The following is a 26,863-nucleotide window of genomic DNA, read 5'->3' as shown; positions in this document are numbered from 1 at the left end:
ATGACTAAGTTTACAAAAAGACCAATAATTTCTATGTTTTATTGATTTGTCAGAGAATAATTATAATAGTTTTATTTTCTAAGAGTTACTAGTCATAGATATATATTTTATAGCATTCAAATGTTTTATGTTTCCTTAAAGCGTCTGCCATTAGTGCTTTTACCTTATTTGTTAAATTTTATTTAAGGTGACTTAATTTTTAAAATTACATTGTGATACTAAAAATTGGGGAAGTAAATATCTGCCAAAGTACCAAACTTTGGCAGATATTTACTTCCCCATTTTATGTTAATTATTGATACTTAATATATTTTTTTGTTGTTTTTTTAAAAACAGATAAGAATGAATTTTTAAAGACAAGTCGTTAAATGGGATATGCTATAATGTTTTAAGTAGCCGTTGACGGAGTAGTAATAGGTAAATCCACACTGTCATATTTTTTTTATTACAAATAAAGCGCTTTTTAAGTCAATTTAATTGACAAAATATCAACACAGTGCTATCAGCTGTGCGAGCTGTTTGACGCCATATTTGTTTTAGTAACTACAAGCGCCGCAGTGGGCAAAAAGTGAAATACGTTCAATTACCTGACTGATTATGTCCGCTATCTTCAAAGGGCTATGTTACAAATCGCTAACTAGTTGGACATTGAGTGACGATCGTTCAATCGACGTTCGGCCGAGTCATTCAATCGAATCGCAGATTGAACCAGATGACTGCGACATAATATATTTTGATACAATCCTTTCGTCCCTTCCGTCACCTCTAAGTCGCATTATAGTTCATTAACTTATACAATAAAGATAAAAAAATATATTAAGATTTCAGTGTGCAAAACAAACAATAATCAGTGTGTTTTCGAACCTTTAGAGGAATCAGGTCAATTTTTGGAATTATTTCTTATGTCCTAAATGGCATTTTATTACTTGTAAAGTGTTACAAACTACATCGAGAACTTTATTAGAAAGTAAGTGAAAAAAACCTAATGAAACTATCTACTAATCATTTTTATAATCAGATAATATAAATATTAAATATCTAAGTATATTTTTTTTACTATGAATTATTTTTTAAATTAAGAATGAAGCGGTTTGCGTTGTTATGGCTGGTTTTAATGCCAATAGCATATGGGTACCACATCCTTTGCATACAGAGTATGCCGATGCGTAGTCATTATATTTTAATGAAAGGAATTGTAGATATACTTCTGGAAGCTGGACATGAGGTATGTTAAATGTCAATATTATTTTAAAGAAACTTGTCAACTAAAGTGTTAATGTTAGTATTACATAAAACGAATAAAAATAAATTTGTTCTTTTACCATAAAATCAAAGAAGTTTTGAACAAAAAAGTTTGCAATCCAAATACTTGTATGCTTATTACCGATTTCTTTTAATATTTCAGGTAACAATGATAACAACCTATCCAGACATAAAACCGGTGAACAAACTAAACTTAATTGATATAAGCGAAGTCAGAAAGATAATAGAAGGTAATACAACAACACGTAGGGGTATGAAGATTTTTATATGGAGCCTGGCCGACCTATTGTCCGCCATTGTGGTTTTCTGCGTTCACAAATATTTTTTTTTCAAAAATGGGTAAATAAAATCAATACAAACAAAAAATAATCTTGGACATAACCGCGTAAAGTGTCACATTTCGAAGATTTGAGCTGCCAAAGTTGCAATATCTTAAATTGGTAAAACTTTGGCAGCTCATAATATTATCTTCGAAATGTGACACTTTACGTGGTTTTGTTCAAGATTATTTTTTGTTCGTATTGATGTTAGCTATAGCGGACAGTTGGTCGGCCAAAATCTTCATACCCCTTTACGCAAAATATTTATACTATTTTATCAAGTTTTTTTTTAATTTACAGCGATAGACCTCTCCGACCGCAGTCAAATGAGATCTATAGATGTAACGGATATTAGTCGAAACATATCGAGGATGGTGATCGAATCATCGAATGTAAAAGACGTTATAGTAAATAATAATTTTGATGCAGTTGTGTCTGAATGGTTTTATTCAGATTTGGAAGCCGGGTGAGTACTTGATACGAACTGTAACATCAAACGATAGCGAAAGATCGATATAATATTATGATTAATGCGAAAGTGTGTCTGTCTGTTACCTCTTCACGCTTTAACTGAACCAAATTTGATGCAATTTCTTAAGGAGATACTGTGAGTACCGAGGAATAACATAGAATACTCTTCCATCCGGAAAAATGTATGAATCCCTCGCGATAAACGAACAAATAGCGCAACGGGTTGCAGGCGTCATGTAGTTTATTTCTATTTCTTTTGTTCGCTTTCTTTCTATACATTTTTCTCAACACTTGCACTTTTTGAACTTTTTAACTTTAAATTAGAAGCTTTTTAACTTTCGATTTAATCAAATCGTGAAGTCTAAAAGAAAGTCAAACATGTCAAGTTAATAAAGTTTTCTGTGAAGTTATGCTGCAGTGCTGCAAATACCGTGGATAGTTTTGTCGAACTCAATGTCACCTTACATGGAATACTTAGTAGATACTGTCAGATCAATACCCAGTATTCCTCTGACGATGGACAAGAAGCTCCCCATGCAATTTATAGAAAGAACAAAAAATACACTTGAATATTTGACGAAGTCATATGCAAATTAGTAAGTGCTTATTTATATATTATAAGTAAACAGTGTTGGTGCAACTTTAATTCGTTCTTGTTGGAGATGCGTTTGCTACAATTTTTATACTTGAATTCGTTTCGACTTGAATAAACTTCATTTAAAACTCAATTATACGGACACATGATAACTAAAAACTCTAGTGCTTCAACCAATCACTCTAAAATTGTCTTTGAATGTTTCGATCATTCATATTTGGTTGTTTATAAGGATTTGGTGTTGTGTTTCTCATATCTAATCAACTTTACCGATTTTTTTAGCCTTCAATTCATTAAAACGAATGGAGATTATGAGAAATATTTTAAACCTCTGGCTGAAGCAAGAAACGTTGCTCTGCCATCACTGATGGAGGCCATTCATAATATTTCCATACTGCTCGTTAACACTTATCCATCTATGGAACCCACGAAAAGTATACCGCCAAATGTAGTCAATATTGCTGGTTATCACTTTGGTAACGTATCCCCATTATCAAAGGTAAGTGTGTATAACTACTTCTCTACCTCTGACGCCGTTCATCCACGTAATATGCAAGAATATATATAATATATGCAAAAATATATATATTTTCAGGACCTCCAGGAAATATTGGACAGTTCGAAACGAGGAGTTATATACTTCAGTATGGGTTCTGCCTTGAAAGCTGATGTTTTTTCAGATAAAACTAGATCACAACTATTGCAAGTTTTCGAAAGTCTTCCTTATACGGTATTATGGAAATTCGACGACGATTTACACTTCCTCCCCCAAAACGTACACATTCGAAATTGGGTGCCACAGTCAAGCGTTTTAGGTAAAACTTTCATAACATTAATGTCAGTCGTAACATCAGTTCCTAAACCTGTAGAATGTAGATAGATGAGATTTATAGAATGTGAAACAATTGTAAAAGAATTCACTTAATTTTCTTTACATTTCTTTATTTAAGATTTCTTTTTTTATTCATTGAGCATTTAAAATTCCTTACTTTATAGCCCATCCAAATGTAAAACTGTTCATAACGCACGGTGGCTTACTAAGCACACTAGAGGCAATTAATAATGGTATACCAATGATTGTGATTCCTGTGTATGGAGACCAAATAACCAACGCGGCTAGATCCGTGGAGCAAGGGATAGCAAAAAAAGTGAAATTATCACCTTTTATAGCGGAAAATATTAGCTCAGCTCTTCACGAAATGCTTCAAGACGACAGGTAAATAGTAAATACTAAATACAATAATCTGAAATTTTCAGCACTAATAATTATGTTTCATCCTACTTCCTACTTCCTACTAATATTATAAAGGCGAAAGTTTGGATGTATGGATGTGTGGATGTATGGATGTTTGTTACTCTTTCACGCAAAAACTACTGAACGGATTTTAAAGAAACTGTACAATAATATAGCTTATACATCAGAATAACACATAGGCTACAATTTTAACCGACTTTCAAAATAGGGGAGGTGTTATGTTCGTTTTCTTATGTTCAACGATTACTCCGCCGTTTGTAAACCGATTTTCAAAATTTTTCTTTTGGTATATAGGGTATATGCCAATTTAGTATTATATTTACAAAAGTGGTGATCTGATGAAGGATCCATAAGTAATTGAGGGAACTCCTCAAATTTTATTGGGAAACGTGTGGTGACTGCGGTTTCGTGAGAAGTATTCTAAGCATATGCTACCAACAAGTAAGATTTTGCACCGAGGTATACCGTGGTTCGGAAGGTGCTGAGAGAACTCCTGATTCTTTATAGATACAAGTTTGGGAGTTTCGGCGTTGTTTTAAGAATGGAAAGCATATTATGCTACTATGCAAATTACATTCATCGTCATCATCATCACTACCATATTAGGTAGGACGCATAGTGATGCGTCGTCGATTATGAGCCTATTATGTGTTATTAGTACTTTTCATAGTCTTTTAGATCGAGACTCGAGTTTGTCAAGCGATAATTTAAAAAAATCTAATTATAAACCTGAACAGTATGTTTGCTTGAACGCGCTAACCTCAGGAACTAAAGGTCCGATTTAAAAACTTATTTCAGTGTTAGATAGCTTATTTATCGAGTAAGGCTATATTATATTTATCTTAGCGTGATAATTCACGCTAAGACTAATACGTACAAATAAACTCAGGAAAATGTGGGGAAAACGGGGGAATATTAGAAAGGGTTTATCTCACGAACTACTGGAGCAATTTTTATGGCAATATTTGGCACAGATATAGAGTAGACCACGTGAAGAGAGTAGGGACATAAGCTATTTTTATGGGAAAATGTACGGTTTCCGTAAAATTCCTAAATTACGCGGGCGCGGGACATCTAGTTTATCATATAAACGAAAATGGTGACTAACATGTAACCCGAGAAATGTAATCTTAGCAAGAGAAATACAGAGGAGAATGCAATCTTAGGCATGCGAGACTGCAAAAGAGAATACACACTGAAGACAAGTGATAATTTTTTAAAGTAAGGCTTCTTACAGACTAACGACACTTGTCGACGTGTGCCGTCAACAAGTGCCGTTCGTCTGTAAGCGTTGTAATATGTTACGATAGTACCTACCTAATTTACCAACTAGCGTTGCTTTTAATAAGATTCATCAATATTGCAGATATCACAAACGTGCAATGGTTGTGTCTACACTCTTCAGAAATAGACCAGTACCAACTTCCAAATTGATCAAACATTATGTGGAACTGGCCATAGAAACCAAAGGTATACGAATTAAATAATAATACACTTTCCTTGCAATAATTCCACTTTATTTTAATAGATTTATTACAAAATTATTACTTACATACACGATCGGTTTCGAAAAAATCATCATCAGGTGTTTTTTTTTCGAAACCGGTCGTGAATAATTTTGTAATAAATATATTCAAATAGAGTGGAATAAGTGCAAGGAAAGTGTATAATTACATTTTAATTGAACATGAATTTCCACCAAGAAGTTACATTACATTCAATATCATATCAAAGGTATACGCACTGAATTTTTAATAGGATTTCAGAAATTCCAAGTACACTTTTTGAAATTCTTGGAACTTGGTTCTTCAATATAAGTTGCTGTTTTTGTTTTGGTTTATGTTTCCATTTTCTTTTTTTAGGAGCGTATCATCTAAGGTCACCAGCTCTCCTATACAAATGGTACGAGCTCTGGATGTTGGATCAACTTGCAGCGTTATTGCTCTTTATTTTTACAAGCTATCTTATTTTTAAAACTATTTTAAAATACTTGACACGAAAGATTTCTGGGAAATTTAAAATACAGTAATTCTAACTTTTTGTGGTCAATTCTTTTTCATATTATGTTGCTGACTCTTACGTGTAAGTAACATTTATAGGCATAAGTTTACCGATGACATTCAGTAAGAATTTTTTCACTTAACTTTAAAAGTGACGATAAAAGGTTTACTGAATGTTAACTTAAAAGTCTGATCTTCATGAGATTAGGTCAAGTGGACGTAGTTACACAATAATCAATATGTCTTATATTTTTATATTCTGTGTCAGGCGATTGTGTCGTCTACTTTAATGAATAATTTACATACAAAAGCAGAATCAAATTCAAGTTTATCTGGGGGAAGTAGCTGACCTTCGTTTTGGCGTAAATCTTACTAGCCTTAGCAGTTTTATTGGATTTAGTAGAGATTAACCGAAGTGTTGTGATGTGGAACAATCAATATTATTCGTAATAGCAGATAAATCATTTTATCATACAGAAAACGGAATTGAGGATAACTATATTTGCTGAAGCAAAATAGCAAAATGAAGTTATTAATTATAATGTTTTCTTTACTGAGTACAGCATATTCGTACAAAATTCTCTGTTTTCAAGCAGCACCAACTAAGAGTCACTATAATTTAGTAAAAGGAGTGGTTGACGTTCTACTAGATGCTGGACATGAGGTAAGTTATTACAAATATAATATTATATTATATTATATTATAAAATATAATATTATATATATATATATAGCAACAAAATAGCAACGCGACGTTATGGAATTTATAAACTCTAATTACTCGAAGCAATATACATAATATCACTCTCTGCGCTCAGCATGGATAAGGGAGAAATAATATGAACACATTAAAATACACTCATTGTTTTTTTTAGGTGACGATGGTAACGCCTTTCCCGGATAAAAAAGAAACAGGCAACCTTAACTTTGTCGATATCAGCGAAGTTATAGCGATGCTGGAAAGTGTGTGATGTGCTTTAGTCAACTATAATAAGATTTTACAATTAATCAATTTTGAACAAAAATGTTGAAGCGTTCTTAAATTAATATGAAAAACTAGCTGTCCCGGTGAACTTCGTGTCACTTTAAAACTTTCCCTGGACTTCTACGAATATTTTAAGACTAAAATTAGCACAATCCGTTCAGCCGTTCTCGAGTTTTAGCGTTACTAACACATTAACTTTCCACGAATATTTCATAACTGAAATTCGGCAAACCAGTTTAGCCGTTTTGCGACTTTTAGCGAGAATAACAAAATTTTAATTGATTTTTATTTATATAGATTTGTTTATTTCAGTCATAGACCTAAAAGACTATGAGAACTTTGATATACGAATGGTAATAGAGATGGGTAGGAAAATGTCTACGACTATTGCTGCTAATCCTGATGTGAGAAATGTTTTAATCAACACACAATTCGATGCCGTCATTACTGAGTGGTTCTTCTCGGATATCGAAGCTGGGTCCGTTTTGCATACAATTTGCAGAAATATTTTTTAAATAATGAATCGTTACGGCGTCCTAGTCTTAAGTCGGCACTACGTATAGGCGGACGCGTTGGCCGAAGCGTTGGCCGGCACGCTGGCCCAATGTGTAGAACAGGCGAAATACCTACCGCCAACGCGCGAACGCCCGTTCTACACATTGGGCCAACAAGCTGGCCAACGTGTCGGACAACGCGTTCGCCTATATGTAGTGCCGACATTACACAATGTTTTTTTTTTCTTCTTTTCTTGAAAACTAAACTAGAGAGTGTCGTTTAGTGGCCCAATTTTAGAAAACATAATATTGTATTTTTTTATTACTACTATACTACTTGTAATGCCATAACTATATTACAGTGTAAACTCTATATAACGACACTGATGGGACCGTGCATTTTATGACGTTATATGGAGTTGTCGTTAAATGGAGAGAAGAAAAATCAATACTTTTTCGTCATTATACAGTGATTTTCTTTTACTAACCGTATTTACAGTTTGAAAGATTATGTAACTATAACTGAGAATATTATGATAACAAATAGATGACTCTTTATTTTTAGTTAGGGACTAGGGTCTAAAAAAACCTACATGTGCAATCAATCTCAATTTGTAAACAAAAGGACTAATTTCTTAGAAAGTTCTGTATGCATGATGCCGAAAGTCGAATTTATTGCGGGCTAGGATAACAATGCGACAAAAAAACGTATATAGCTGTGCAGTTTTTACTAACTTTAGTAATTTTAAAAGGTGCTTTTTATTGTTCAATTGTTGTAATGCTGACGTTATTGAGAGTGGGAGTGATGCTATGTAGAGTGTCAATTGATTTCGACGCTTTAGAGAGTTTGTCGTTAAATAGAGTGACGTTACATGGAGTTTACACTATATATTTTTAGATATGCAGCAGTGCAACAAGTCCCATGGATAGTGCTTAACAGTGCTCCATTGACTCCTCACTTCGAAAACCTGGTGGACACCGTTAGGTCTATCCCTACAGTACCCGTCATGTTGAACGATGCATCTGTGCCCATGAGTTTCTGGGAACGTGTGAAGAATACGTTATTTTACAGCTTGATGTCAATCGATACTGCGTACGTCATTTGCATTGCATGTTCTTCAATTAGATGTACTATTGGTTTCGAGTGCAAATGGTTAACAACTACGTAAAACTCAATATTCATACTTCCATACTTATTATTATAAATACCAAAGCATGTCTATCTGTTTGTCTGTTAACTCTTCACGCTTAAGCCGCTGAACCAATTTTGATAAAATTTGGTACATACTTACATACTTTGAATCCCGGGAAAGAACAAAGAATACTTTTTATTCTGAAAAAAGATACGGTTGGTCACGATAAATGGCTTTTTGCATTTTTGTGGGGTTCAACTAGTTGACTATTATGTATGTTACTTCATTTTATAAATCAGTTTTCTTTTTAATATTTTCCAGGAAAAGGTTCTCAATCAGCGAATCAGATTACGAAATGCTGTTTAAACCAATAGCGGAATACCGAGGCGTATCTCTTCCCACTTACTATGAAGCATTGCACAACATATCAATACTCTTTGTCAATGGACATCCAGCGTATGAGCCAGTCAAAAGCATGCCACCGAATGTCGTAGATATAGCTGGGTACCATATTTCTGAAGCACTACCGGCTTTACCAAAGGTACCTTAGGATTAGAATAATTAATACTATTACTATACTACAAATAGTATTCAAAATAACACAAGAGGCGCAAGACAGATAAATCATACAGTTATTTCTAAGGCAATGAATTTTGAGCTGGAAATCCCTATTCGTTTTGTTATTGTTATCTATTTAAATGAAGAAAGACAGTCTTAAATTTGAAATTGTGTGATTGAAGTGAAATTCAATGATTTACAGGATCTACAGGAACTTCTAGACTCGGCTAAGAACGGAGTTATCTACTTCAGCATGGGAACAGCCTTTAAGTCAACAATGTTTCCTAACCAAACAAAAGCAGAGTTAGTCAAACTTTTCGGCAAGCTTCCCTACACCGTACTTTGGAAATTCGAAGAACAATTGGAAAACTTACCAAACAATCTTCACATTAAACCTTGGATGCCGCAATCGGCTATACTAGGTAAGATTTCTAAACTAGATTGAAGTCAAGATTTTTATATCAAGCTAGTTTGAAGACAGAAAAAGAAATAATGATTATAAAGTGATCATAAATTGTTGTATAATTTCTAGCACATCCAAACCTAAAAGTGTTCATCACACACGGCGGGTTGCTCAGCAAGCTAGAGTCGCTTCACCACGGAGTGCCCACAGTCAATGTACCAGTTTTTGGAGACCAACCCTCAAACGCAGCCCAATCCGAGCGGGCTGGTCATGCTCTCAAGGTGGAACTAAATGATAACCTAGCAGCGAATGTAGAAGAAGCTTTGCGAAAGATAATGGATGATGATAGGTGAAAAGTTTTATTAATATTTGTGCATAGATAATAGCTTGTGGATGCCTTTCTTTTTGGATTTAACTCAAGTATGTGCAATATTTTTGCAGCTATTACAATAAAGCGAAATATCTTTCGGGTTTATTTCGTAATAGACTGGTGCCGCCTTCCAAGCTCATACAATACTACACAGAAATCGCCATCAAAACAAAAGGTAAATTGTTCTTATTATTAAAAATATTTGCTAATAAGCAAATATTTACAACACTGTTGTATAGTATATATATATATATATATATATATATATATATATATATATATATATATATATATATATATATATATATATATATAGTTACAACACTGTTGCAATAAGGTGCGTAGCAATAGCTACGCACCTTATTGCAACAGTGTTGTAACTGTTAAGATAAGAACTATTCGTATGACAATATTCTTTTTCTTTTCTTACACAGTTTTTATAGTTTAGAACAAAAATACAATGCCATAAAAATTTAACATAATATTCTTTTAATTCCCGGCCCCCGCTAAGTCGAGCATATAATTTACATCGCAAGATCAATTTAAATGAGGTCCGATAAATAATTAATTTAATTTTGGATTTTTGTTTCAGGTGCTTACCATCTCCGCTCCCCAGCACTCATGTACAAGTGGTACCAGCTCTGGATGCTAGACCAATTAGTGTTTTTCATGTTCATTGTATATATTATTTACAAGATTATTAAAAAAGGAGCACAAAATTTATTTAAAAGCAAAAGTAATAAACAAAAGAAAATTAAGAGGAATTAAGATCAAAGTTGTTGTTAGAAAATAAACAATTACAATACTTATTTGTAATTTTAATACTGCGATGATTCGAAAGGGTAATTTGCACAAATTGCCCCTCTATGTATAAGGCAACGTTTTTCAAGTTTTAGGTTGGGGAAAAAGTTTTTTCGCATTTGATATAAAAATTCAAAAGGTTTCTTTATATAGTTTATCTTTATATAGTTTATTTACAATTGACTAAAGTATATAGGTGCCATTTTGTTCGATAACTTTTTGCCATCTTGTTCGTAGGGACATGATCCCATAGCTATAAAAATTTTGGGGCTTCTGATGAAAAAACTGCGACAAATGGTTTTGGGAGTCCTCTTGTGATGTCAACCTGACACTGCCTAAGGAATTCTGCAGCGACCGAAACAGGTGGAAATCTGAAGGTGCATGGTCAGGACTATACGGCGGATGCATTAACACCTCCCAGCCAAACTCCCGTAATTTTTGCTGAGTGACTAAATATGTATGGTCTAGCGTTATCATGGTGAATGAATGGGTTTCACCACAGTCTGTGAAGCCTGACCGCCCTTTGACCACGATCTTTTTCGCACGTTCTTGTCGTACGTGATCCTCTTTTCATTACCAGTATCAGCTTCTTCAAACATTGTTCGGTATTATTACGTCGTAATAAAGAATAACAAATGAGTAAATAATAAAAAAAATAAAAACATCTTTATTAAACATACAAGGACAGAGCACAGCCAGAGCTTTTAACACAGAAAAATAACAACAAATTGACATGACAAATTAACATACAACATTGAACTACTTAAAAACTAATGGGTGTTCGGTTATGGCTGTGCAATGCACACACCGCATGTTTAAAGGGAAAGCCACTCAGGCTTCGACCGCGGCAAGCCGTGGCGCCTGATCTTCCGTGGCCCCCTGTCAGTTTGTGATCCCACAAACGGCACTCTTATAAAATTATTTACTATAAGATACAACTAGATAGTTACAACACACACATACGTTACATACGATTACAATTTACAACACACACATAAGTACACGGTTCATTAGATTTATTTCAGTGAGCTCATGAGGCACCCAAATAGATTTTTTTTGTGTACCCAGCTTTTTTCAAATGCGCCAAAATCATTTTGTGATCAATCCTCAGTTCTTCAGCTACTTTTCAGAAATTGCATCAGTTTTGTCCGTAACAGGGCGACCAGAGCGACGTGCATCTTTGATATCAAAATTTCCGGATTGAAAACGCTTAAACCAGCGCTACTCTCACAGATACTGCATTAGATACATAAACATCACAAATTTTTTTTCGCGGCTTGTGTATCGAATTTCTTCATTAGAATCACTTTTAACAATAAGAAAAAATGAAAATCTCACATTTACCTAATTTGAATTTGGAATTGTCTTCTATAATTTTTTTTTTAATGATACTAAAATCAGCCGGATACAATTGGTATAACCCAAGAGATTTAATGACAAGTTCATACTAGTATGTAATGCGAAAAGACTTTTTCCCCCTACCTATTATCACGCTTATCAGTCATTGACCTAAAAAAGTCGAAACTGACCTAGTCTTTAACCCTCGATTATCTTTTATACAAAGTTGGTGGTCTTAAGTTTTTTATTGACCATAAGGCTGCGTTTCCACCAGATATGTGTTCCGAGGAATGTGTTTTTGAGAACAAATAGAATCGCTTTATTGACGTCAGCTTGCCATGACATCGCGGCGATGCTATTGGATCTTAAAAACACATTCCTCGCAACACATCTCTGGTGGAAACGCAGCCTTAGGAACCAAAATATTACAACAATGATGTAGTTGCCGTACAAAGCCTTAGTAGAGGTATATTATGATGGTTCATATACCGCAATCCTTATACTGTATCCCATCAGAAGAAAATATACAGTAGAAACTAAAGTAAAAAAAAATTGAAAAATTCAGAGTTCCGCAAAAACAGGTAATAGAAAACATTAATTAATACAATCTTAAGCCCCCAATTAAATAAGTTGTTTCCAAAACTAACCAAAAAGTAATTTAGTAAAAATAAAACTGCCAAAAGCTTTCGGGTTTCGCGAAAAACATCGCTAGTGTCAAGCTTTATACCTTTGCAAATTGTTGCACAAAAATCCAAAATAATACTTGCCTGGCATTTTAAAAACTTATTACTAGAACTTTCAAAAGAAAAATCTTCCATCTTGTCCAAATAGAACAACTTTGTATATTTCTATCGAGATAAAGAGAATTAGAAAAAAAATATTTATTTATAATAATTTATTTATTTATTTATTTAGGACCAAAAACAGTTTTGCATGAATTACAACATTAGGTTTAGACATTAAAAATACACGCTACATAGTCTGTGGCTACATACAATAACTAATTACAATTGGTCACAGCATGCAATTACATTAAAAAGTAAACGGTAAACACAAATAGAAATAAAAATAAGATACATAAAAACATCTATAAATATGCTTTTACAATAAAATACAGATTTAAAATTAAGAAAAAATAAAATAATGATACAATTCATTAACTTACAATAATTCATCAAATGAAGTTAAAATTACAATGAAAAGAGTTTAATTCAATTGTAAAATAAATTATAAAACGTTTTTTAAATATAAGTTATGTAAAAATTTAAGTTAAAAATGGTTATTAAAATACAGATTTGAAATAAAATAATAAAAAATACAATTCATTGACATACAATTCATTAAAATAAGTTGAAATAAAAAGGGTTTATTTTAAATAGTGGTAATAAAAATGAATTAATAATAGTGATTTAGAACAAGTACAATTTATAAAATCCAGTTTATACCATCATGCTATCCTGGAACGTGGTTAAATTTCTGTAATGATAATGATGTCTGATCCTAATCAGACAGGATAGACGGATATGAGGATAACGGAACTAACGACCGTTGTCATAAAATTGCAGGTTACGCTTTAGTTTTTATGTCGCAGAGTACACATAGAGTGTAAGCATAGTGTAAGCACACAATAAGCAGAAAAAAAAGTGAAATGTCAAAAAAAAAAATAAGAGCGGTAATGACACGTGTTATAATGTTATACCAACTAATATACTGTATATTGTATTCTGTGGTTATACCAACTAATTTACGATCAAGGCCCTACAAACATTGGAGCCATAAATGTATTTATTACATTTATGGCTCCAATGTTTCCACTTGTCAATTTTACCACAAACTTAAAGTACGCGGGTTTTAAGTTCGCGAACTTACTCGGCTCGCGTCAGTGATACACGCATGAACTTTAAGTACGCGGCTTTTAAGTCCACGAACTTAACTCGGCTCGCGTCCGTGCTAAACGCACGGATCGCGAACTTACTTGGCTCGCCGTCGGTGACACACGAGTTTCTTCCGTCGACGACATGGTAATCCAGTGATTACTATGTCGTCGACGGAAGAAGCTTTGTGTTATATTTTAGGAATAATAAGTTTTAAAGACTAATAAGAAGAAACTAAATCGAAAAGTTTGTCACATGTAAATTTACTAAGAGAGTTACGTGGTGAGAAGGAAGACTTCCATAATTATTTCAAAATGCCAGAACAGGTGTATGAAGAACTTTTGCACTTAGTTACACCAATTATAGCTAAACAAGATACTTGCATGAGAGAAGCTATTTCACCACATGAACGCTTAAGTGTAACATTAAGATTTCTGATAACTGGTGGACGGTGGGACATAATATACAGATTTGATGTGTTCATCAGCAATATCACGACAGTTACTGGGAAATATAATTCCTGAGATTCCGCTAGGTATATTAACTTTATGGTACCAAGGAGATTTAGGGCCCTCGCCCACTGCGACTTTTAGTAGCGATGCAGTCGCGCGACTAAGAAGCGCACTACTGCATCACTACTAACGCGCGTTTTTCGCATTTGCAACTCCATACAGGACACACAGCTAGCGACCGCATCGCGACCGTATCGATGCGAACGCGCGACAGCATCGCTACAAAAAGTCGCCGTGGGCGAGGGCCCTTACAGTTTGGACAATGAATTTTCTGCGTCTACATGTAGGTACATCAGCAGCATCAGCTATCGATGAACACCAATAAATTAATATTTAGTTTGATAACATTTGATTAAAACATAAAATAAATTGAGATTTTGATGATTATTATAGATTTAAAATTAAAAAAAAAAACGTTTTATTTGACTGAAAAATGTTAGCATATATTTTTTGCATTAATTACAGTAAATTTTAACTGTAGTTTAGCAAATTTTGTATTAGTCGTGTATGCAACACTGCCTGACGGCTCGCGGCTCGCAGTGCTGCCAGACGTACGAGCCTTGACGAGCTAGAGCTACGAGTAAAATTCCAAGACGGCGAACTTGCGCAGCAATCTTTAAGTACGCGAACTTGAGGTGACACACAGGCGAGTAAGATCGTAAGTCCGCGTACTTACTCACTTGTCTGTCACCCCCTTTAGTTTCTCAGACGAAAAAATATCCTTCATGACGTTCTTCATATTTTAAATTTAATAGATTCTTGCAAAGAAAACACTAGTCTACACTTAACGTTCCCAAAAATTACAAAATCTATTACAGATTACAATTGATAACCACATACATATTGAGGTTTGCTATCGTTTGATGACCTTTTTTTTTTTTATAATTTCTCATCCTCCTAACTGTGTCAGGGCTTGTTGCTATCTTCTTATTACATTAATTTGTTCTTTAGTATTAAAATTTCTTAAACATAAAAATTTCCAATAAATTGCTAAATACAAAATACTATAAAATTAAAACAATAAAAAATAATAATAATAAGGCACAACGTTCAATTACCCTAATATCACAGCTTACAATCACAATAGTTTACTAGAATTTCTCTTGTTCACAACACACACTATCCTCTTACAAAAAGAGAGAAACAAATCTCTCTTTTTTCCCCCCACGATGGCAGGCAGATTCTCGCCCGTCATCGATGTGCCCAATTCTTGCTCAATATCATATCTATTTCTAGCAAAAATTGGACAGTCGAGTAACAGGTGAGGAACCGTCTCCTCAACTCCTGGCTGACACAGGCACGACGAATCCTCTTTCAACTTGAATCTGTGCAAGTAGAATGCGAATCCGCCGTGTCCAGTCAGAATCTGTGTGGTGTGTGATGTCTATCTTTTTGACTATTTTGTATGCAGCAGCAGCGCTTGGGAAAAAGAGTTTCTTGACTCCACTTCCGTGACTCGTGACCTTGGCACGCTGAAGTACTATAGAGTGTCTGTATATTATATAAACAAACAAAGTAAATAGGAACTAATGCATTCAAGATAATAGTGTCGTGTCCTGTAAACACTTCACAGTATATAGTGGCTTCATACACATAGGTCGTAACTCGTAACCAATTGGGACTAGTGACTATTTAAGATTTCGTGTGTTTATAAACTTTTTGTTTATATTTTAAAATCTCTTTATTTAAAGTAACTCCTACAGAGATACATAACGTAAGAAGATATTTAAATATTAAGAAAGTATTATAAATTATTATTATAATTGTGGGAGATAATAATTAGAAATAATTATTATCAACAAGATCTTATTTAGTCTTCATTTAAACAATTAATACAGACTCTTACATCAAGCATTACTGAATTTTGAAGTTAGAACGCTCAAAATGTATGCGAAACACAGAAATCGCATTTTAGTGCAATACTGCGCTATAGCAAGCATGACCTAGACACTAGACAGGCAGACAAATTATTATGGGCTAGTAATTATTTATTAGCGTAAAGCAGTAAAGTATAAGTATAAACTCATAAGTCATGCATGAGACATATTTTGAGTAAGTACAAATAATTTTAAGATATGTGATATTATATCAATAATATTATGACTGACGGCATAACATCTGATAACTCGTAAGTCGTACTTGATTAATTTTATAGTTTGGAACAGTTAAGGTAAGACCACGGAGGGGAAGAATCAGTTTGTATAGCTATGTCTGTAAAGGCACTCCCAAAGAGTCAGAGCAGCGTAGAGGATTTTATTAACGCACTTGAAAATAAACTTTAAAATTATTTTCAAGCGCGTTACTAAAATCCTCGCCGCTGCGCTCTGTTCTGTCTGCGCTAGCCCCGCATCTATTAAAATGAAGGACACAATGGCAACGCAGACGCTTGTCACCAATTTTATTTAATCAAACCTATTTCTCTAGGTGCTTCATCACACTTGACACTAGTGAGATACGAGCGTGCGGGAAGCGAGGCAAGTTCGCTCCACGCGCGAACACGCCTCGAGCACGCAGCTAGTTTCTGTGCACTCTACATAGTTTCGTTTATCTATAATATGTTTAAAGTGGAAAGATTTCCCTTCATGTTTATTTTCCATCGAAAACTATTATATAACTACAACTACTGTGAGGAGTTTCTGAAATATGACATATTATAAACCATGGGAAAATAACAAGACTATATTTAGAAAATACAGGCTTTAACGGAATTTAATTTAGCGCGTACGATTGCGGGACATATCTACCATCAATAACAATCATCAATGAAAATTTTCAGAATGAATCTGTATCTGTTGACTATAATATGGGCGATAGTGACGTCATGCCGGGGCTACAACATCCTGATCATCAACACTGTTCCCACCAAGAGCTGCTTCACGCTGATGTACGGGATCGCTGAGCCCCTACTCGACGCAGGACATGAGGTAATGATGAATGTACTTTCTCTCAAATTAGTGATAATAGGGTATGTATTTGTTCCTTATGTAGGGTTTGTGAAAGCAGCAGCGCTGAAAGAGCAAAATTTTTATGATTTTTTTCCACACAAAGGTGAAAAAAGGTAACTTTTTAGCGCTGCTACTTTCACAGCGAACACTATAATATAAAAGACACATACACACCCTAAAGTATTATCACATAGTTTTGTTACGCCCTGTATAGTCAATACTAAAATACAGAATAAATCTGATCAAAGCATATTAATTAGGCAAGACTTGGTTCACATAGCACAATCCTAAACTAACATTCACACATCGATTGTACTGCAACAAATCGTGCAGTACAATCGACGTGTGAATGGTTCTTTACACATTGTATGCGTTTTATTTATTCGTTAAGACGTATGCTGCAAAAAAAAACTTGCTAGAAACGTGCAGGATTGTGCCGTGTGAACCTGACCTGATGATGATGAAAGATTAATTTAAAAAAGAATGAAAACGATAAAAACTCAACCCTCAAATTAAAATTTTCAAAAAGTACAAAATATAATACTTGCAACAAAAATTAAAATATACTGAGTGGTAAACAGTTAACTTTACTGCGTTTACTTAATTTCTGTAATGATATTTTTGCAGGTAACTTTTGTGTCCCCCAATCCGAGTCCGAAAGCTAGAAAGGAGATAAAAATAATAAATGCCAGTGCGGTCAATAAAGTGTTAGAAGGTATGAAAACAACTGCGGTAAATTGACATGAAATAGTCAATAGTCAATTTACCGTAATTGATGTAGATTAAGATTTGCATGCTATAGCATGATGTAGATATAAATCTCTTCTTTCCTCCATAGAAGCTGCACATGATGAAATAGATTTCACTACGCTACTAGAATTTACTAGAATTGTGGGGAGGACCATGATCAACATTCCCGAAGTAAGGCAGACTCTCATAGACGTGCAGTTCGATGCCGTTATCACGGATTGGTTTTACTCTGACCCCGCAGAGGCTGGGTGAGTCCTAACGCCCTTATCATAAAGTCTGTAAAATTCCCTCATCTAATTTACTGTAAAGGTATATTAGTGCTGAAAAAGGCATTTTTTGTGACTGATTTGTATGGGCAAGCGCCCCAGCGTCATGAATTTGCCTACGACAAAAGGTTAAAAAAGTAACTCTTTCAGCACTACTCCTATCAAAGTGAACTGTATACAGGGGACGGATAATACACACCCTAAACTCTAAAGTTTTATGACTTTGTTTTGTTACAACCAGTCTCAGATCAAAAGAAAAAGTCTTTTTATTTGGTCTGAGCAACCAGTATACAATATCAAAAATCAAAATGCTTTTCTTCTCTAATTTCATTTAAATAAAGAATGACAGCGTATTCTGTGAATCAGTTCTCTGTCGTATAATGATTTTTCTGAACCGAATTTTAACCCATTAATCTTCTGCGATACCCCCGAATCCCGATGGAGGTGTTAAGCCGAGGAGGGCTCAATGCGACGTGGAACGCGTATTGCTAATTACAACAATGCAAAGATATGGTGCACTTATTTTAAAGTACTCTCATTTGATTGATTTTAGATATGCGGCCGTACAGCAAGTTCCATGGATTATACTCAGCGGTTCGGTCACAGAGCCGTTCCTTGAGGCGATGTTGGATACAGTGCGATTGGTACCCACCGCCCCTGTCATGTATCACAACACAAAAGAGCCGATGAACTTCTGGCACCGCATCATCAACACATTCTGGCAAGCTAGAATATTTTACCAAATGAAGTAAGTCCTAAATACCACGATGTATGGCTGTCTGCAAACTCTGTTTTTTTTTTCAGTAATATTATAGTTTTTGTGTCAAACAAAAATCACTGAAATAAAACAGAGTCGGTTTCGTAAAACCTTTAGAATTCATGGTTTTAGTTTGTTAGTACAATGTTTTTTTTGGAAAACCATTCTAAAATTATTGTACTCTATTCACCAAGGTTACAATACAGCTGCTGGGCTAGCACGGCCACTAATAATAGCTCCCACACCGGTTTCGGTGACGGTGGCCAGTTTCATTGAAACCAGGCCAGCTACGCAGAAGTAATTTTTATAGTGACCAAGTGTGTGCGCAGTACAGAAGAGCACTCTCTATTCCTTTACTCTCATAACCCAGTGGGACGGACGACCGACACGACTGGCGAGAGATCAGGCGCAGGACCGACTTTTTACATGCCCATCCGACGCATGGATCATCTTACTTGTCAGACAATCAGGTAATAAGCCTGCATTGTCCTAACCAAACTAGGAAATAACATGTTTCCAACGCGGGAATCGAACCCACGACCTCCGAGTCAAGAGCCGCGCTCTATACCACTAGACCACGGAGGCACGGCCACTAGTAGAAATGCGAAAGTATGGACAAACTGTGGACATAAACTTAAGGTCTGTTCCGATCTTTACCGCGCCTAATCGCGACTTTATGACAGACTATAATATAATATGTCATAAAGTAGGATATTATTTGAATTTTTAGGACTATAGTCTGTCATAAAGTGGCATTTTAATTGAATTTTTCGGAACGAAAAAAGATCGGAACTTCACCTTAAGTTTATCTCCACAGTTTGTCTATACTTTCGCATTTCTACTGGTGGCCGTGCTAGCCCGGCTGGTCTTATATTAACACACAATATTATAAAAATTATTATTGAAAGTCAGCAAATGATTTTTGCATAACCATCACTTTGACTTTTCAGGCTAATCTAAGAAGAAAGCTTGCTAAATAACATAGATTATAGTAATCAACACCATAATGAAGACTAACAATATCTTCTATTTTAGTAACATGTTGAAAGTAGCAGAAGGAGACTACGAGAGAGATTTTGGACCAATAGCTAAGGCGAGAGGAGTCACTCTACCGCCGTTTTCCCAAGCCCAATATAACATTTCGGTGGCTTTTGCTAGCGACTACCCACCTGCGTCGCAAGTGAAAAGCCTACCACAAAATTTGATCCAAGTTGGAGGATACCACATCCCACAGAAAACACCACCACTACCAAAAGTTAGTAACTTATGTAAACCATCTATAATAACCTAGGGTCGTAAGATTAGACTTGGACAATACATTTTTTTTAATTACGGCAAATTAGCCATGTCGCTTTAGAAAAGTAATCGGCCAAGTGCGAGTCGGACAGATTGAGTGCGATAGGATAGAGAGGATAGAGCAAAAATTGTGTCTTTTATATGGGACCCCTTAAATTTTCATTTCATTTAAATAATATTACTAATTATTAATGTACTTACACATATAAGTTATAACTTATAACTAAGGTTTTTGTGAAAAATTCAAGGTCCTGATATCGACCAAAAATAGGCCAAAAAAATCACGGTTGTGGTAAATATTAATTTTCTTTTGTTTTTAGTATTTTTTGTTATAGCGGCAACAGATACACACAATCTTTGAAAATTTCAGAAGTCTAGCTATAGCGGTTCTTGAGATACAGCCTGGAGTCAGACAGACTGACGGACAGACAATGAAGTCTTAGTAATAGGGTCCCGTTTTTACCCTTTGGGTACGGAACCCTAAAAATGGCTACAGTATTACATATCGCCCAATCATTACATATAATTTTCCTATTTTAGGACCTTGAAGAGATAATGAGTACATCTAAGAACGGTGTGATTTACTTCAGTCTGGGGTCATGGTACCAATCTACATTCCTGCCGAGACAAACTATATTGGACTTGGTAAAACTCTTCGGCCAGTTAGAATACACGGTCCTGTGGAAATATGAGGATACCTTAGAAAATATACCGGATAATCTTCACATTAGACCTTGGCTGCCACAACCAAGCATACTTGGTAAGGTTAAGAGTCCGGGTGCCATCGCAGTTCTCATACAAACGTAACACCAAGATAAGTTCCCATAGGAGAATATTTACCATATTTGAGTTATTAATTATTATTCAGCTTAAGATAGTAATTTCTAATTACCTAGGTTCCTATACAAAGATTCACTGCAAAATATTTACATATCAAAAATATGAATGATTACAATATTTACATACTAAATTGTAATCGTTCATATTTCTCATACGTTTGTATGAGAATTGCGATGGCACCCGGACTCTTAAGAAACTAATGAAAAAAATGAGATCTTCAGGGTAACTGGCGACACTTAGGTACATAATCACACTGAAGTGCAATATGCAAAAGAAATTTCCTATTCAGAATTGGTGATTCAGACCAGATATAATAGAATTTCCATCAGTTGCATTGCTGTTACAAGATACTGGCATCATAGACCGGCAGTTGATTTTGACCGACAGACAGGGGCGTTCAATACATGATTTGAGATTATACTTTTTCCACTTTTTTCCTATTTCAGCTCATCCCAACTTAAAGGTTTTCATCACCCATGGAGGACTGCTCAGCACATTGGAATGCCAGCACTATGGAGTCGCTACCGTCGCGATCCCTACCTTCGGAGACCAATACAATAACGCGATGAGGATGGAACAGGCAGGGACGGGAGTCAAAGTCGATCTGTCAGAGAACTTAGCAACGGACTTGGAAGTGGCTCTGAAGAAAATCCTAGCTGACGATGGGTACATGTCTAAATATTTTGCCAGTCAAACAAAATAACATTTTGATGTGATCAAAGAAGTCTTTCGTATTTAAGAGTCCGTATACGAAATTTTGACGAAATTTTGAAGAAAACGACAGAAATAAACCTTTTACAGCAAAAATCACAAAACTGTCGCGGGTTTGAGTTGGATTATTTAAAAATACTTAAAAAAAAACAAAAATCTAGCTCCAACATTAGATTATAATTGAAATGATCTTACATGTTGTGCATTAAAACTTATAGAAATACTGGAGGTATTTTAACTGTTAAATCACGTCTGTTAATCAGCGAAATCGGCAAAATTTCATATACGGACTCTTAAATACATGTCAATTGTTTTGCAATGGGCATATTGCCCATCGAAAAGATAATCGTTATATTCATACTTAATATTATAAATGCGATAGTGTGTCCGTCCGTATGTCTGTTACCTCATAACGGCCAAACCCCTAAACCGATTTGACTGAAATGTAGTATGGAGATACTTTGAGTCCCGGGAAATGACATAATATACTTTTTGTCCCGGAAAAATGTCGAATTTTGTCGCAACGGAATTGCAGGCTTTAAAAAAATTGACCACATGGTTTATAAAAAAAGGGAAGATTTATTTTGATAAATAAAAAACGTGTATATTTTCTTTTTAGGGTTCCGTACCCAAAGGGTAAAAACGGGACCCTATTACAAAGAAAATTAAGGGGTCTCCCATACAACAAACGTTTTGGCTTTTTTTTTGCTCGATATCAATGACAACAGGTAGGCACTTAATATTTTCACAAAGGTCTTAATTATATGTCAACTTTAGTAATTAATAATAATAATATCTATGGAGGCTTCACACCACGTCAGTCTGGCCCCGTGCTAAGTACCTGAAGGACTTGTGTTACAGATACTAGACAACGGAAATGTATTTAATACTTTTATACTATACATATATTTAAGATTTTTATTATATATCATACACATATTAAATACACATCCATGACCCAGGAACATTGAAAAACTTTTTGTTCCATATCGGCGGGATTCGAACCCACGACCCCCGGCTTGAGTTGCCACACACTCTAACCATTGAGCCACGGAGGTCGTCATAATAAATAAAAAAACACAATTTTTGCTCTACAGGATGTAAAAAAACTAAGTAATAATACTTTAGGGTGTGTACGTGTTCCTTGTAGAGAGTTCACTGTGAAAGTAGCAGCGCTGAAAGACCATTTTTTTACTTTTGGATGGGGAAACTCGTGACGCTCGGGCTCTTGCCCATACAAAAGTGAAAAAAATTGATCTTTCAGCGCTGCTACTTTCACAGTGAACTCTCTACAAGGAACACGCACACACCCTAAAGTATTATCATTTAGTTTTGGTACACCCTTTATAACACAACCCTTCGTGTGCGAGTCCGATCGCACTTGGCCGATTAATTAAAATTAACAGTACTCCAGTTATAGCCCCAGCACGGTAACTAGTGGAATTGCGAAAGTATAGACAAAATGTGCCGGTTGCAGTTAACGGTGTCTTTCTCGAAGTCGTAACGGAATATGTCTATTTGGGGCACATACTGCAGGTAGGTAGACATAACTTCGAGAGAGAAACCGATAGGAGGATACAGTTGGGTTGGGCAGCATTCAGGAAGCTAAGCCACATTCTCACGTCGCATATTCCGCAGAGCTTGAAGACGAAAGTCTTCGATCAATGCGTGTTTCCCGTTATGACCTACGGGGCGGAAACCTGGCCTTTTACAGCAGGGCTAGCTCGTAAGTTTTCCGTCGCTCAGCGTGCTATGGAACGCGCTATGCTCGGAGTTTCTTTGGCGGATAAGCTTCGAAATGAAACAATTCGTCAAAGAACTAAAGTCACCGACATAGTGCAGAGAATCAGTACGCTGAAGTGGAACTGGGCTGGTCACGTAGCTCGAAGAACAGACGATCGCTGGAGTAAACTTACTCTGGAATGGAGACCAAGGCTGGGAAATCGGGGTGTAGGTCGACCTCCAACTAGGTGGGACGACGATCTCCGCTTAGTTGCAGGCCCATGTTGGATACGAGTAGCAGGAGATCGGTCATCTTGGCGTTCATTGAGAGAGGCCTATGTCCAGCAGTGGACGACTATAGGCTGATATGATATGATGAGACAAACTGTGGAGATATGGTGGAGATAAACTTAAGGTGCCGTTCCGATCTTTTTTAGTTCCGAAAAATTCAATTCAAATGCCACTTTATGACAGAATATAGTCAGTAGAAAATTTTAATAACATCTTACTTTACGACATATACTATAGTCTGTCATAAAGTGGCAATTTAATTAAATTTTTGTCGGTCGCGATTAGCCGCGGTAAAGATCGGACCGGCACCTTAAGTTTATGTCCACAGTTTATCTATACTTTCGCATTTCCACTTTTCGCCGTGCTAGCACTACTGGTGCTAAAAGAGGCATACCAGCTTATATTTATCTTTATTTGTTCCAGCTACCAAAGGCGCGCGAAATTTTATTCCGCCATTTTCAACTCCAGGCCAGTTTCTCCAAGAAAACTTATACAGTTCCACGTGGAGCAAGCAATTAAAACAAAAGGTTGGTTAAACTTTACATCTGAAGATGCTGTCATAATAATTTTAGCATAATCCGTTTAGTAACTGTTGTGACTCAACCATCCACATTGGTTTCTAATAAAATCATTTCACGGGCCACGAAGCAAAATAAACCTTCGGACATATGAATCCTGAGGCTCAATAACAAAATATAATGAAAAATTGAGATCAAATATATTATAATTCAATATATTTTGTATAATTTCAGGATCCTACCATCTCCGTTCGAGAGCATCTCTATACGAATGGTACCAACTGCTGATGTTGGATCAAATCGCACTTTTTCTCGCGATAATTTATGTATTCTATAAATTCATTACGATTTTGATCAACAAAATACTATCAAAATTCCAATCGAAGACAACAAAATTAAAGCAAAAATAATAAATTAAGACGTTTTGATACTGTAATTTTCTTTTATTTCCATAACTTCAAGTATCTAGAAGGTACCTTATATGAAATAGCATTTTATTAAAGGGTATTGAGTAACTTTGTATGGACCTGTGGCGTCATTTTTTTTTCCAGCGGCCAGGGATTTAACCAATACTATTTTGTAGCACTACATTAGAGAAACATATAAGTAATAAAAATTGTTCTAAGTAATATCGGAGTTGAGCTACGATTATTTTAGTATATTTATTTTTGCGCCTTATGTTCACAAAATCAATAGTACCTAATTAACGTTACTTTATAGAGCTATCCTTAACAAACAGGTATAGAAAGGGTATATTAATCTGTTGGATATATACTTCTCACTGGACATTGCCCACGACTTCGTCCGCGTCAAATATATGAATAATTTTTCATACATATTTTCACATTGGGGTTAACTCTCGTCCGACTAAAATATAACCAGACTTGAGACTATATTTCACTAGACAGTGGTTTTCAAAGGGCCGGATGCAATATTAGGCAATTATAATTATTGGTCTTGTGTATTAATGTGTTGGTAAAGGTAAAGGTAAAATGACTCTAGGGTATTGTTCCCATAATATAATGTCGATTATTTCCACTATTTAGCGAATTTTGGCCGTAGTTCAGTATGAGTTATGACGCCGGACGCCACCTTTCGGCAGAATTTTTAGTCTAGCTTTTAATCTACTTCCCGGCTCATACACGTGGAGCTGCAGGAATGTTTTATAGAATATTAACTATTTACTTGAAAACAGTCTTCTTTAAGAAATTCGAGAAAAAATTGATTTGCATTTTTTTTTTTGCAAAAGAGAAATAAGTAGTTTAAAAAACTCATTCAATGACGGCGCGTAGTTGTAGGTTGATTGAGGCATTCTCCTAAAATGTACGAATAACTAAAAATAAAAATAAATGATGAAATGAATTGTACCTATATCTACACTCTACAGGTCGTAACAAAACTAAGTGATCATACTTTAGTTAGAGTATATATTATGTGTCCCTTGTATAGAGTTCACTGTGAAAGAAGCAGCGCTGAAATACATTTTTTTTGTGATTTGCATGGGCAAGCGCCCTGGCGTAAAGAGTTTCCCCAAACAAAAGTGAAAAAAATTTTTGGTCTTTCAGCGCTGCTACTTTCACAGTGAACGCTCTACAAGGAACACATAAACACCCTAAAGTATTATCACTTATTTTTGTTACACCCTATATATATATATATATATATATATATATATATATATATATATATATGTTCTCTTTCAGCGCTACTACTTTTACACTAAACTCTATACACGAGAGTCATACACATTACACACCCTAAAGTATTATTACTTAGTTTTGTTATACCCTATTGTTCACGCACAAGATATATCTGCTATCCTGTTCTAGCTGACGTGTAATACCTGTAGCAGCTCATTGGTCGTCCATCACGCGATAATTGCAGCGATTGGCCGCCGATGACGTGATACGCGGTCGAAGCTTCCGTGAGAACCCCTCATACGCACCTACATTCGATTCTGAATTCTCCATCGTTAATTACGCATTGTAACCCCTTCACATTTTCACTAAAAATCGCTAACTACAATTATATACGCAAGAAGTCGAGCCAGCTGTTTTTCTTCACTGCCCAAATAAAAGGCCAAACCAAGCCAGCCAAAACACGCAAACATAAATTTTGTGGTCCTACGTTCGCCGGATATAATATTTGGAGAAGCCAATTATTTGAGAGACGCTATTTGGTGGAGAATACAGTGCATCATCGGTAAGACGTGCCAGCTAAAATCTCCTAAGCCTTTACCTTTTCGCCTTAGTGATTCCGCATTTTTCTTCTTAAAGCGATCATATTCATTACCAAAACGTTTAATTCTTGTCTTCGTCTAAATTATTTTCCAAAAATATGGAAAACAGCTGAAGTGATTGCTCTGAAAAAACCGGGAAAAGACCCTTCTATTCCA

At 35.3% G+C, this 26,863-nt stretch overlaps 3 protein-coding genes across 3 annotated transcripts; all 3 read left to right on the top strand.

Moving 5' to 3' along the window:
• The first annotated feature begins 1,081 nt into the window (after positions 1-1,081).
• Positions 1,082-5,933, top strand: LOC121725486 (UDP-glucosyltransferase 2-like). Its single transcript, XM_042112490.1, has 9 exons — positions 1,082-1,225; positions 1,406-1,493; positions 1,884-2,049; positions 2,462-2,650; positions 2,932-3,148; positions 3,245-3,464; positions 3,646-3,865; positions 5,271-5,374; positions 5,767-5,933. The coding sequence occupies exons 1-9, from the start codon at positions 1,082-1,084 to the stop codon at positions 5,931-5,933; spliced, it is 1,515 nt and encodes a 504-aa protein (XP_041968424.1).
• Positions 5,934-6,493: 560 nt separating this feature from the next.
• Positions 6,494-12,298, top strand: LOC121725485 (UDP-glucosyltransferase 2-like). Its single transcript, XM_042112489.1, has 10 exons — positions 6,494-6,568; positions 6,780-6,867; positions 7,202-7,367; positions 8,282-8,476; positions 8,838-9,057; positions 9,277-9,496; positions 9,607-9,826; positions 9,919-10,022; positions 10,440-10,556; positions 12,261-12,298. Exons 2-10 carry the CDS (start codon positions 6,786-6,788, stop codon positions 12,296-12,298), a joined length of 1,362 nt encoding a protein of 453 aa, XP_041968423.1. The 5' UTR covers positions 6,494-6,568; positions 6,780-6,785.
• Positions 12,299-15,900: 3,602 nt separating this feature from the next.
• On the top strand, positions 15,901-24,896 carry LOC121740372 (UDP-glucosyltransferase 2-like). The gene is made up of 10 exons (XM_042133049.1): positions 15,901-15,944; positions 17,149-17,296; positions 17,945-18,032; positions 18,156-18,315; positions 18,887-19,081; positions 20,126-20,345; positions 20,927-21,146; positions 21,673-21,892; positions 24,374-24,477; positions 24,703-24,896. The coding sequence occupies exons 2-10, from the start codon at positions 17,150-17,152 to the stop codon at positions 24,876-24,878; spliced, it is 1,530 nt and encodes a 509-aa protein (XP_041988983.1). The 5' UTR covers positions 15,901-15,944; position 17,149; the 3' UTR covers positions 24,879-24,896.
• Positions 24,897-26,863: the final 1,967 nt, after the last annotated feature.

Source organism: Aricia agestis, chromosome 3, assembly GCF_905147365.1.
Source record: "Aricia agestis chromosome 3, ilAriAges1.1, whole genome shotgun sequence".
NCBI lineage: Eukaryota > Metazoa > Arthropoda > Insecta > Lepidoptera > Lycaenidae > Aricia > Aricia agestis.
The sequence above is the reverse complement of the archived record's forward strand: the minus strand, read 5'-3'. Positions and strand labels throughout refer to the sequence as shown.